General features: G+C 34.6%; 1 protein-coding gene across 1 annotated transcript in view; it reads right to left on the bottom strand.

Annotated features, from left to right (window-relative positions):
• The window catches only part of LOC138307694 (unconventional myosin-XVI-like), a 134,205-nt gene that overhangs the window by 113,993 nt on the left and 6,304 nt on the right, over positions 1 to 13,908 (bottom strand). The window contains exons 4-18 of the mRNA XM_069248530.1: positions 12,900 to 13,043; positions 12,145 to 12,253; positions 11,456 to 11,580; positions 10,677 to 10,802; positions 10,236 to 10,489; positions 9,088 to 9,334; positions 8,596 to 8,706; positions 7,983 to 8,048; positions 7,467 to 7,688; positions 6,084 to 6,198; positions 5,594 to 5,741; positions 4,245 to 4,353; positions 3,369 to 3,486; positions 3,007 to 3,078; positions 727 to 862 (exon numbers count right to left, since the gene is read on the bottom strand). Coding sequence (XP_069104631.1) covers positions 727 to 862; positions 3,007 to 3,078; positions 3,369 to 3,486; positions 4,245 to 4,353; positions 5,594 to 5,741; positions 6,084 to 6,198; positions 7,467 to 7,688; positions 7,983 to 8,048; positions 8,596 to 8,706; positions 9,088 to 9,334; positions 10,236 to 10,489; positions 10,677 to 10,802; positions 11,456 to 11,580; positions 12,145 to 12,253; positions 12,900 to 13,043 — 2,102 coding nt within the window. The remainder of the gene's footprint in view (positions 1 to 726; positions 863 to 3,006; positions 3,079 to 3,368; positions 3,487 to 4,244; positions 4,354 to 5,593; positions 5,742 to 6,083; positions 6,199 to 7,466; positions 7,689 to 7,982; positions 8,049 to 8,595; positions 8,707 to 9,087; positions 9,335 to 10,235; positions 10,490 to 10,676; positions 10,803 to 11,455; positions 11,581 to 12,144; positions 12,254 to 12,899; positions 13,044 to 13,908) is intronic.

A 13,908-nucleotide genomic window follows, 5' to 3' on the forward strand; every position in this document is an offset into this window, starting at 1 on the left:
CTTTTACTACATATTTCTACATTTCGAGAAAGATCCTTTCAGTATTTCTGAGATATATAACAAACTTTAACTAATAAAATCTAAGATGGCGGCCATCTTATTGGCCGATCAGTCCCAAAATACAAATACAATGCACACCTAGGGCCCTAGGGGAACCTACATAAGTAATTTGAGAAAGATCCCTTTTGTACTTTCTGAGATATAACAAACTTTAACTATCAAAATCTAAGATGGCTGCCTGGCGGCCATCTTATTGACCATTTAGTCCCAATTTGCAATTTGCACAACTAGGGCCCTAGGGGAACCTACATATGAAATTTGAGAAAGATCCCTTTCAGTACTTTCTGAGAAATAGCGGTAACAACAAACTTTAACTATCAAAATCCAAGATGGCAGCCTGGCGGCCTAGTGGCCATCTTGTTGATCTATTGGTTTCAATTTGCAATATGCCCAACTATGGAAACATACATATATAATTTGAGAAAGATCCCCTCAGTAACATCTAAGAAATAGTGGTAACAAGAAATGTTAACGGCCAGACAGAAGGACAGACGGACCACGGACAAAAAGCCATTTGAAAAGCCCACCATCTGATGATGGTGGGCTAAAAAAGAATCTGCCAATCAGAAAGTCAGATTTAGTATGAAACAGATCATAATTAATTTTTTATGTTTTAACAAGCATTTTCATCGACTTTTTAAGTAATTCATAAAGGTCCTGAGTTACCTGGGAACCATTGGTTGGATCATCTGGTTAATACCATTCACTATCCAACTAAACATTCGGCTATAAATAGACTTGGCCAGAGCATCGCGGCAGTCACTGGCCTGTTGTGGCGTTCTCTCCTTCCGTATCTGTTCTCCTACAAACACATGCCCAGTCAGGCATATCAACAACATGCAAGGTCATGCAGGTAGATAAGGTAAATCAAAGGTCAGGGAGTAAACTAACATTTAAAGGTCAAGGTCAGCAAGGTAAAGGACATTTAACAACAGACAAGCTACACTTTACATTATGCCTAAAGGTAAAGGAGGTCAAGAACATTAGACAGATCAAAGTCAGAGTTCAGATATAGGGGCCAGAGAACTACAATGGTAATTATGAATTTATATAAAAATCATGGAAGTCACGTAATTAAAGTCATATGCAAAAGTCAGGGATCAAAATGGTGAGGAAGGTCATACATGCAAATAATGTCTGAAAGGACATGCCTATGGCAAAAATAACTTCTCATATTAATTACATAAATTTTGTTAACCAAAATGTACCATTTTTCTTTTACTTTCAACCACCACATGCAATTTTACACAGCAATTTACAAATATTGACACCAAAGCACATGCTTATATCAAAGACATACTCAAAACATATATGGTATTATTTTTATAGTTGCTGTCAATCCCATTTACCGAAATTGTGAATTCAATTAAAGGTGGCAAGATTTTTAAAATCATTTTGCTAGGCAACATTCAACCATGAATGATATATAACACTCTATTTCATTGATCCGGTACATGGGAGGCTGATGCAAGCAAAGCAATGATTGGCTGCTTACCCCTGGTTACAGTGTAGTCACACACAAATGATGATCCAAGTTCTTCAGCAGAGACCTTTAGCAACTCGGACACTGAAAACAGCAACATGTGTCACAAATCTATTGACATATATTCTGTAGTATATTTTGGGGCATATTTTACCAATTGTAGACAAACTTAATCAATACTTCAGATTTATATTTTATGTTTAGATATGTAATAAAACAGTTTATATGTGCAGATAGAAAACAAATGATTCATATGCATATAGAAACAATTTCCTCTGAGAAATAATGGAATTAACAGCATCAGGAATGTTTGAACCATGGAAATAACCGATTATAGTAGATATCCAATAAAATAGCACAAAAATTTGTCTTACCAACTTGAACTTGGGGAGGATTGACTATGATTGCCATTGTCATTCATACCTCCCGTCGTAAACGTGATGTCACCAAGGTGAAGGACAGTCGACAGCAGCAACAGAATATTCTCCAGATCCTGAAGGTCAGAAGTCAAAGTCAAAGGTCAAAATTAGATATATATATATATATAGGATCTTAAAGGAGTGTTCATTTCATATGAGATTTAATGAAACAAGTCTTAGAAGTTTTTTTTTTTTGCGAGCCTTGGTGAGCAAAAATTAAAACTTCGAGACGAGTTTCATAAAATCTCATATGAAATGAACACAAATTTAAGATACTTTTTATCACATAAATAATTTCACACCAAAATGTATTCCGAAAATCCAGCAGAGGCTGCCATTTTGTCCTGCCGTCCTCGTGATCCTGACGGTCAGGCATATCAACAACATGCAAGGTCATGCAGGTAGATAAGGTAAATCAAAGGTCAGGGAGTAAACTAACATTTAAAGGTCAAGGTCAGCAAGGTAAAGGACATTTAACAACAGACAAGCTACACTTTACATTATGCCTAAAGGTAAAGGAGGTCAAGAACATTAGACAGATCAAAGTCAGAGTTCAGATATAGGGGCCAGAGAACTACAATGGTAATTATGAATTTATATAAAAATCATGGAAGTCACGTAATTAAAGTCATATGCAAAAGTCAGGGATCAAAATGGTGAGGAAGGTCATACATGCAAATAATGTCTGAAAGGACATGCCTATGGCAAAAATAACTTCTCATATTAATTACATAAATTTTGTTAACCAAAATGTACCATTTTTTCTTTTACTTTCAACCACCACATGCAATTTTACACAGCAATTTACAAATATTGACACCAAAGCACATGCTTATATCAAAGACATACTCAAAACATATATGGTATTATTTTTATAGTTGCTGTCAATCCCATTTACCGAAATTGTGAATTCAATTAAAGGTGGCAAGATTTTTAAAATCATTTTGCTAGGCAACATTCAACCATGAATGATATATAACACTCTATTTCATTGATCCGGTACATGGGAGGCTGATGCAAGCAAAGCAATGATTGGCTGCTTACCCCTGGTTACAGTGTAGTCACACACAAATGATGATCCAAGTTCTTCAGCAGAGACCTTTAGCAACTCGGACACTGAAAACAGCAACATGTGTCACAAATCTATTGACATATATTCTGTAGTATATTTTGGGGCATATTTTACCAATTGTAGACAAACTTAATCAATACTTCAGATTTATATTTTATGTTTAGATATGTAATAAAACAGTTTATATGTGCAGATAGAAAACAAATGATTCATATGCATATAGAAACAATTTCCTCTGAGAAATAATGGAATTAACAGCATCAGGAATGTTTGAACCATGGAAATAACCGATTATAGTAGATATCCAATAAAATAGCACAAAAATTTGTCTTACCAACTTGAACTTGGGGAGGATTGACTATGATTGCCATGTCATTCATACCTCCCGTCGTAAACGTGATGTCACCAAGGTGAAGGACAGTCGACAGCAGCAACAGAATATTCTCCAGATCCTGAAGGTCAGAAGTCAAAGTCAAAGGTCAAAATTAGATATATATATATATATAGGATCTTAAAGGAGTGTTCATTTCATATGAGATTTAATGAAACAAGTCTTAGAAGTTTTTATTTTTGCGAGCCTTGGTGAGCAAAAATTAAAACTTCGAGACGAGTTTCATAAAATCTCATATGAAATGAACACAAATTTAAGATACTTTTTATCACATAAATAATTTCACACCAAAATGTATTCCGAAAATCCAGCAGAGGCTGCCATTTTGTCCTGCCGTCCTCGTGATCCTGACGTCACGTCATTTTTGCTGACATCTTTTTTACTGTTTCTGTCTGACATTACAATGAATTTCCAGCCAATGAAAATCACTCCAGGTCATATTACACTAGTGACATATGCAAAAATATTTCACGGGCAAAATCACTGAATATCAGGCGGATTATGTGATAAAAGAAAATGTAACAAACATTATATTCAGCTTGTGTGTAAGAGCGTATTAATTCTATATCTAATACAACAGGTACTGCAAACGAACCCATTTTTACAGCGACTTCATGTCACATGCCACAAATTTGATTGTACGATTTAGTGTCATATGGATCTACTTTACCTGTGTTCAGCAATCAGAACATTTTCTTAGCGATTAATTTGTGTGATTTCTTATTGCTCGCGATTACATGTTATTTAATCGTACACCAAGATTAGTTGATTTACAGTAAATACCAGTATACAGGTATAGGGCACCCTCTGATAACTTACATCTTGTGTAAATCCAATAAACTTCAGACAATCCTTCAGTTCCAGGAACTTCTCTCGATTCTCTGTGTGGACAAGACTTTTCGGATCAATTCCCTTGTGACGCATGTATCTACAAACAGGAAAGCCATATCAGCTAATGGTGAAGTCAATAAGATTACTCAGACTGGTAGTTATAAACAAAATACTCTTTTATCACTAACAATCCCTTTTATGAGTGTCACATTTTAAAGATGCTCCACCGCCGACAGAGCATAAATGATGTTCATTATTTGAACAATAATTGGTGTTTTATCGTTTGAATATATGTCTAATTTACACAAAAAATAATATAAAAAAATTATTTTGCCTTTGGTGCATGCGCAATCAGTACTTCATTCCATATAGGATATCGCGCCAAGGAATTTTTTTGGGATGCAATTAATCATTTTTCATATTTTTTACTTGAAGTAAAATTAGAAGCTCAATCTTTTCAATGGCAGTACCGTAATTGTGTAAAGCAAGTAACTTTTATACGGTAACTGGAGAAAATTACTAAATTATCTGCTCCTGTTTTTGATTGTGAAAAAATACCATTTGTTGGCGGTGAAGCATCTTTAACTTACTTTGAACTGAAAATATAACCATGTGTTTTATATCTCATTTCGGCTTGCTTTGTGCAGTCAGAAAAGGTCTGAATTTGGTCCCACTGTGATTTCTCAATTTTTGGAATACTGTATCTGCATGGCTTATTGGGTTGAATAAAATATACATCTCCCCCAGGGACCAGTACAAATGGTCTTGTGGTCTTTATACACAAAGTCACATTGTAACAAATTTTGAACCATATGATATAATCTTATTAAGCAGGTGGTCTTCATATAGAGGTAAGGCAGGTAAGACAATTTATGTCACATTTTTTTAGGGGCGAATCCAGAACACTTTATTTTCAAATTGAAAGAGCCCTAGTACAAAGAAATATAAAGGGTTCTCAGAATTTGGTGAGTTCAAAAGGAAAATCATGAGTCCAGGGCCCGGTACCATAAAACTATTTTCAGACAGATTTTTTACTCAAGTATATGATTTTCCATAGGCCTGAGTAAAAAAAATTGTCTGAGAAAGTTTTATGGTGCCAGGCTCAGGACTCATTTAAATCCTTAAATCACTGAATTTTGACTTTATACATACAATAAACACATTTATAATGAAAACACTTATAGTGAATTCATGGTTATAACAAAACATTTCTCATTCACATACTAAATTTCTGTAAGACATTTGTAATAAGAGTATAATGAAATATCCTTATAACAAAGTGGTTTTGTTGGTCTCCACATGTCTGTTACCTCCATGTTTTACTTTAATCAGTTTACCTGTGTGAAGTGATAGAACTGAGTTTGAGAAATCTTGACTCCTCAGGGGTAAGGCCAGAGAACATCCAGTAGAATATATGATAATTACACTCCCCTTCATTCTGGAACACCACCCGCGACTTCTCCAACAGATACTCAGACAGCCTCGCTGGAACAACCAACACAAATTGATCATTGATTACCAATATAGAATCCTAATGAGTTTTTATGAAATGATTCTTAAAGGATTTTACTATTATTTTTTTTTTTTTTTTGAAATTTTTTTTTTATTGGCCAGACTATTCTATAATAGAAACTGCCAGGGTTGGAGCCCTGGGGTCAGCCTCCTTACAAACAAATGTACCCACACACTATTATTTTTATTTTGCAAGCAAAAATTTAAATTTTGGAATGAGATAAATCAAAATCCAGATTAAATCAATGATTTCCTTCTATCCTTGTAATTAAAACTCCTCATACTTATTTTTTTTTTAAACCTTGAGTTACCTACCTCCCATGATCTTGCCAAGGTCATTGAAGTAGAGTTCTATATATTTGGCGTATCTGCTGGAGTTGATATTGATCACTGTTCTGGCATTACCAAAGGCTTCCAGGACAGCATTCCCCTATAGAACAAATTATAACATACTAGGTATGGATTGATATTAGAAGCAGGAAATCAACATACCAGTAAATACTGTCAAACCTGTGTATAAAGGACACCAAGGGGACAAGGCTAAAGTGTCCTTTATAGAGAGGTGTCCTTTATATAGAAAGTGTCCGCTATACGCATTCAATTCATACAGTGATTTTCATTCAAAAACGATGTCTTTTTGTGTCCACTATACTGTATATTTATGTAGTCTAACTACTAAAAGGTTATGTTTTTTTCGAGTGAAAGTACCAACGTTCAGAAAATTTATTTGTGTCCGTTATATATGGAAATTTTACTGACTTATTGACTAAATTTAATGTCCGCTGTCCGCATTGAGGAGGTGTCCGCAATATACATGACATTTATATAGTGATTTTTGTTGGGGATTCCTAGCACTGTCTGTTATGGACAGGTGTCCGCTATATAGAGGTGTCCATTTTTGCAGGTTTGACTGTATTAGACATTTCCTCAAGATATCTACAACTCATTATAAACATACTCTCAATCAAAAGCTCTAACATCATAAAGTTCTGCTTATTTCAATAATGCATGAGGCAATAAGTTATTTATTATGTAAAAGAACAGGAATAAGTATTCAATGAAGGGAACGAAGAATCAAACCAAAAATAGATTCTTGGAAATCCCCTTTTGGGCACATGATTTCATAGAGGGGTGAATGTTTTCGGAGGCTGCTGATTGGGTATTCAGGGTGGATCAGTTTCAAATGTTTAAATTCTGGGTTGGGCAATCCATGTAGATGTAAAATATGTAAAGAAATTTTAAAATTCTGTCAAGTCTGTTTCTGACAGGGGGTGGTAATAAAGATTGGAATTTAACAAAAAAATGGTCAATTTTTGATGCAGAATTCAACATATGTATGTCTAATTAACACAAAAAATAATAAATATTTTGTTTTTGATGGATATGCAATTGATGCTTTCCATTTACTTTTTCGGAGATGCAATTAATTATTTTAAACATTTTGATCTTGAAGTAAAATAAAAAGCTCAAACTTTTCAATGATGGTTATAGTGTAAAGTAAATAACTTTTTTACTGAAGTAAAAAACTAATTCATTTGCTCTTGGTTCTGATAGAGAAAAAATACAGTGTACGGAAAAATATTATTTGTCAGCAGTGTGGCATCTTTAAACTGTTCACAATGTTTTATATAATAATATATAAACTATTGACTTGAACATTTGTAATCTAAAGTCTGTAGTTGTAAACACTGACAATACCTGGTTTATTTTACTGTTGAGACTGCTCTCGTCACTGCCAGCGATGCGCGACAGGTGCTGGACGATAAATTTACATGTTTCCGTCTTTCCCGCACCACTTTCTCCACTGATAACACAACACTGGGCGTTACGGTCTCGCATCAGACACTGGTGCGCCCTCTCAGCTACAGCGTACACGTGGGGAGGTAACTTCTCTCTCTCCTTGTGGTATTTGGCAGAAATCTGGTAAAAATTCAAAAATCAAAATTAAAATCTATCACATGTTCAAAAGGAAATAAACTAGAATCTAAGCTTACCTGTCTTTGATCATCCTTTTTTTTTTTCTTTTTTTTCAGAACTCAGATAGACGGCTCAACGCAGAATATTGGTAATTTACACATACAATTCTTCAATGCTAGATACATGTATTAGATATTGATAATTCTTTCTATTTCAATATTAGATATTGATAATTCTTTCTATTTTACACATATAATCTATATATTCAAAGTTAATTTTAGCTTTGATCATACTTACAGACTTGGAGTAACAGGCCATCTCTTGAAATGGGTTTACAGCGATCAGAACATCTCCGATAAAGGTCTGAATACAAAACATACATTGGATTTACAGCAATTAGAACATCTCTGATAAAGGTCTGAATACAAGACATACATTGGGTTTACAGCGATCAGAACATCTCCGATAAAGGTCTGAAGACAAAACATACATTACTGGATTATACAACCCAAAAAAATATTCTATATCAATTACCTTTACAACTAGTATCAATATCAAATTGTATTAAAAATAAAGTTTAGATCAATTTAATCTAATGCCCAATTAGCACTCAAGGCCATGTATATGGAGATTTCAGATTATGGAGGATTATGAAAGCTGGAGTATCCGGAGAAAAACCACAATCAGTGGGGTGACTGTCCCAAGTTGGTGTCAAGTGGGAATGAACTGACAACCCAAACATGTAATAATACCTGTACAACTTGAGCACTGTGGCTCCTCATCAAAATTTTACACAAAGTGTCTCTATTTAAGGTGATATAGCGTCACTGTGTATATCAAAAGAAAACAATATTAAAACAGATACAGTTCAGATATCAAGTTACTAAAAAAGTGCAAATGTCAGACTTACATAGATTTGGTTTTTCCAGTACCTCTGCTGGATTTCCTTTACGATTGTACTCTCTGATATATCTGCCAGTTCTGTAAGGTTGTCAGTGTTAGTCACCTCCGGTAAAATCCCCTGTCATTACAAATATATTACTTCAATTTCTACATGTAAACTGTACTTTTGAGGCAACTTAATTTCATGTTTTCATAGCAAATAACTTCTCCATTGTAATTTGATTTCAAGATCTAGACTGCTAAGCTTCTACTTTACATGTATATATTTAAAACATTTTCGCGGCAATTTATTTTCGTCAAATTGAATTGCATGCGAACTACGCAAAATTTGTTTGAATGCAAAAATATTGTAAAACAACCTAAATTCTCTCTAACAGACATTACTAAAAATACGAAACTGGAAGACTTTGAATTTGATGTTACATAATTACTGGTGGCAGAATGACAGACACCTAAACCACTCGGAGCTTAAACACACAATCGATGACAATGAACTTACAAGTTTATTGTCCGATCCACGCCAAATCTTTGTGATGTAGATTTCCTCATATCCATCATCATCATCATTTGACGACTTTGTCTCTGGATTATACGCTGACGTCTGATCAGGTCTATTGCCTGAAGCTGTACCTGGCTTATTTTGAGAAGTTGGAGGATCAGAACTACTTTCTCCATCAAGGAATTCCATTCGTGTTCGCGCCTCTGATAATCCGTCCTCTCTAGCCAGTGTAGAATGTTTGGCTTTACTGTAGTAGAGAAAATCAAGTTTTCAGTTTAGATAGGATTTTTACGTTTTACATCTTCACAACAAAGACAGTTATCCTAGGCTGTTTTATAAAACTGTTCTGTATTTGCATTATACAGAGTTATCTGCCCTTCCAGGTAGGTAATAATTGTGACATCGTGTGTTTGTGAGCATAACCCCATACTTTTCAAAGAAAACAATGTTTATTCTGATCACAAAATAATGTCTTCGCAATACCTTACGGCAAGGGAGGCAACTCTGTAACTTATTAATAAAAATATGGAACACAAATAAACTCGCCAAATCGACATTTTAAATAAATTATCTTATATTGTAATTATCTGTTCTACTGAACAATTGTATTGGTCATCATGTTTCATAGTTTTGAGAGGAGTCTCATTTACAAGAAAACTGACTTCCAAATCCTAGAGGTCAACTCCTCAAAAGGTCAACTTGACGCTAAGGGTAGTAATGGGGCATATCTGCTTTAAGTGTTTATTTAAATGTTCATTTTTTTTATCTAAATTGTTACACCAAAATATGTGCCATAGTCCAAAGAAATCTAAACCATGTTGGATAGATAATTTCATTATGTGTTTCAATCAATACCCTTTGCCTTATGCATTTTTTTGAGAAAATCTCTGCATACTGAGAGTGGATGAACAGAGAGACAGATGGACATGGAATGATTAGAAGAGGATTCCTGCATCTCTGATGTGGAGGATTATTAACATCTGAATTTTCTTGCTCACTAGATAAGAACATTAAAATTGATTGCAATTAAATGAGAAATGAGATGCCATGTGTGTAAAACTATGTGTTTGTAAAAAAAATTGCTGAATTCACTATAGATTAGCGAAATTAAAACCTCAATGAACATTATAAACTACTTAGTAACTTACACAGTTTTACTATTGATTCTTATAAGGCCTCCTATTCCTTCCTGATCTGGTCCATCTATTTCATCGTAAATGTCCCCGTCTCCTTCTATTGGTCCAATCTCTGAGTCTCGCATTCTTGTCTCCTTCTTTCTCTCCGCTTTCATCAGGAGAGTTCGGATGTCATTGGAGCTTGTGACAGCTGAAGGCTTATTGCCCTCAATATCAACTAAATTAGGATCTGCCCCGGCTTTTAACAGTAGTTTTACTATGTCCAACTGTAAATGAAACAAATCAAGTTTGGTTTTTGCTTTTTGGTTTAAGCTTTACTTTCTCATATTATCTTATTGGTATAAAAACAAAATTGTGACCTTGAACTTTCATCTATGATTATAAAAACAACTGGCCTTGACCTTTGACCCTTTTATGATATGAACATGAAGTATACAGTGACTACTTCCTCACCTGATTATACCGAGCTCCAACATGGAGAGAGGTCCAGCCCATGTTTTCTTGTACGTCTACGTTAACATACTTCTTCAGCAGTAGGCGCACTACTTTTCTGTATCCATTCGCACATGCAATATGTAACTACAAGTAAACCAAACAAAAATATTTAATTTGATTATTTTTGCAACCTGAATAATTTCATATAGGATCTGACAACTTCCCATAATTGGGTCATGATCTGGTGACCTTTCAAACTGACCAATCAAATTGCTACTTCATCAGAACATGAACCCATATCGGATGTTGTTAGATCTTCTATAAAATGGAGTGATAGAACACAGATGAATGATTATTCATTTGCTGAGAGAATTGTTGCATTTTTCAATATCTGACTGTAATATTAAATAAGCTATATAGGTTATTTCACTTATCGTCCTTTTGATTTTATCCGTGGTTATTGAAGGTCATAGAAATCAACTCTTCTATGAATACAGATAAATTAAATCCCTGTGAACAAAGTGAAAAGCTACGACTTTAAACCGTTACTTCTGTGTATATATATTATTTCTAGTCATTATTATTTTCAAAATAATCCCAAATACATATGTCCATGATTAAGGACTCTTAATAATAACTGTGCATTCATACATGTATATATGTTATTATAATTATTTGTGAAACATTCATATTCAGGTTCAAGTTTTCTTATAAAGTTACACAAAAGTTTTAAACAATTCAGTGGACATGCAGATTAAGATAATCGACCTATATTTGACTTCACAAGTTTTACTGACCAGCGTGATTCCCAGGTCAGACTGTTTATTGAGACCACTCCCAGTGGACAGTAGGAGCTGAACATCTTGGAACATCTGTCTTGGGGTATTCAGTTGTAGTTCCTTCTTCTGGTCAGCTGTCACTCCTGTTAAAACAAACATTAACAAATACAGTTATAATAATCGCAATACCAGTAATGCAAACTCCTAATACATATAATTAGAAATTAGGGTGAGCAGGTGGTGTAATGGTCGAGCAACTGGCCTGTCACCTAGCCGGCCAGGGTTTGATTCCTGACACATACGTGAAACGGTAAGGGGACACCTGCCCGATCAAATGGGTTTTCTCAGGGCACTCTGGTTTCCTCCCACTCTAAGACCCTTTACATGCTTACATCAGGACCTGATGTTATAGAACTTGTGTTTGCAAATTAAATGATTAAAATAAATGAAGTTTGTTGATATCATTAAAAATATGCATATAAAAACACCTCAAATATTGACATTGATATAGATAACAGGAGTTTGACATTTTGTCAATATATTTAGTATACATATATAAAAAAATACCCCCTATATAGTGTGTAGGGGTATTTTTTATATATATGTATACAATATATTATTGACAGAACGTCAAACTCCTTTGTATAGATAAATAAAAACAACTGACAATTGTTTGAATTCAGCAAATTTGTAATAAAAGAGATTACCCATTTTCTCCATATGTTTCAGCACCACTTGCTGGGTCTCAGACCCCTCTGGGGCCAGGTCTGAGGGGAAGAACCCATCTACGTCTAATGCTGTAGGGTCAGCTCCATTCTGGTAATATCAATAAATACAAAAAAATCGTTAATGATAAAATGTTTTCAGCTACTATTAAGTAATCCTAAATGTTAACTTATTTATCTGAATTTGTGACATATTTGAAATGACAAGTTTATTCTTTGTCTGTTTTCAAATAAAAACTGTAAGCCAATGGCTAACTGACACCAATACTACCCTTTATCTGAGACCATAGCAAGAAAATAGCCCTCTATTTTGTTTCCATGGTAGCCGTTGTTGAAGCATACAATACATCAAATTATAGGCATCCATATATGTTACACCCACTGACCAAGTTTGAACAAAATTGATAAAAAAGTTATGAGTTATTGGTCATTCTACAAAACCTATATGTATTGTGATCTTATTACCAGGATAAAATTTCTGCAAAATAGAACATGCATGCACATCTTCACATAGTTTCAAACATTGAAATTCTACAGACAGACTAATCCCAGTATACACTATACCACTAACTTCGTTGCAGCGAGGAAGAGATAAAATGAACTTATATTTGGTCAGTGTACCTGTAATTTGATTGACAAAAACCTGTTAATTTTCACCAAGATCTCACGACACAATAAAAATCCTTTATTTCCACTCAAATTTTGACCAGACAGATTTGAATCTGAAACACACTTACATTAAGAAGCAGTTGTGCCATCTCTGGGAGTTCACACGAGCAGGCCTGATGCAAGGGAGACCACCCATCATCATCTAGAGCATTGGAGTCAGCTCCCTGGGACAGAAGTAGTTCTGCCGTCACTAGATTGTCCTCACTGACGCACTGCAACACGAGGGTTTGTAAGATACACATAGACAAAACATGTCTTATGGACGAAGAAAGGATGACCTTATCAGCCATACCCTACAGAAAATGATCAGCCTTAGGTTTTGTATAATAATAAGTCAAAATACAATGGAACCACAAGAGAGTGATCTGATTAAGCAGACGGTCATTATACAATAGTGACAAATAATTCAAAACAACATCAACAAGAATAGACAGGTTATGAAGAGGTCATTTTCTTTTGTTTTTATGTACTTTTTCAGTAGTACATATACTTATCCTGCCTCAGACAAGAATCTTGTATTCCTATTGGTTACAATGACGTCACATGATATCCAAGATTTAGTCGTATCAGGTAAGTAGAAAGCGTATCGGGTTTGGACGATAGAGTTATCGTTCTTTGCTCCTAACGTCATTAGCAAAAAGATGGCGGTCAAGTAACGCTTCGCGACGACGGCACTCAAAGAGATGGAGACAAAATGTTTGAATGATAGCGATGATGACCACTTTCAAAGCAAACCGAAATCAGCAACACTTATTTAGGATTATTTAACAGAAATGGACCATGACAACGCATTCCAGTCTTTAGTAAGGTGAAAATTGTTTTAAGTTTTGAGTCGTTTTGGTTTTCATACTCAGTACATAATGCATTTTGGAGTTACTTCATTGAAAGGGTCTTCAATGGGATAAATTCGTTACACAGTTTGTTAGTGACCTAATACGGAAAAATATTGTGTCTAAAATAAACATGTATCAGGCTCTGGTTTGTCTCGCCTGATACAAGTTTATTTTAGACCTAATATTTTTCCGTATTAGGTCACTAAAAAAAAGTGTAACTAATAATATGAACTATTTAACCTGT

Source organism: Argopecten irradians, chromosome 14, assembly GCF_041381155.1.
Source record: "Argopecten irradians isolate NY chromosome 14, Ai_NY, whole genome shotgun sequence".
NCBI classification, from domain to species: Eukaryota; Metazoa; Mollusca; class Bivalvia; order Pectinida; family Pectinidae; genus Argopecten; species Argopecten irradians.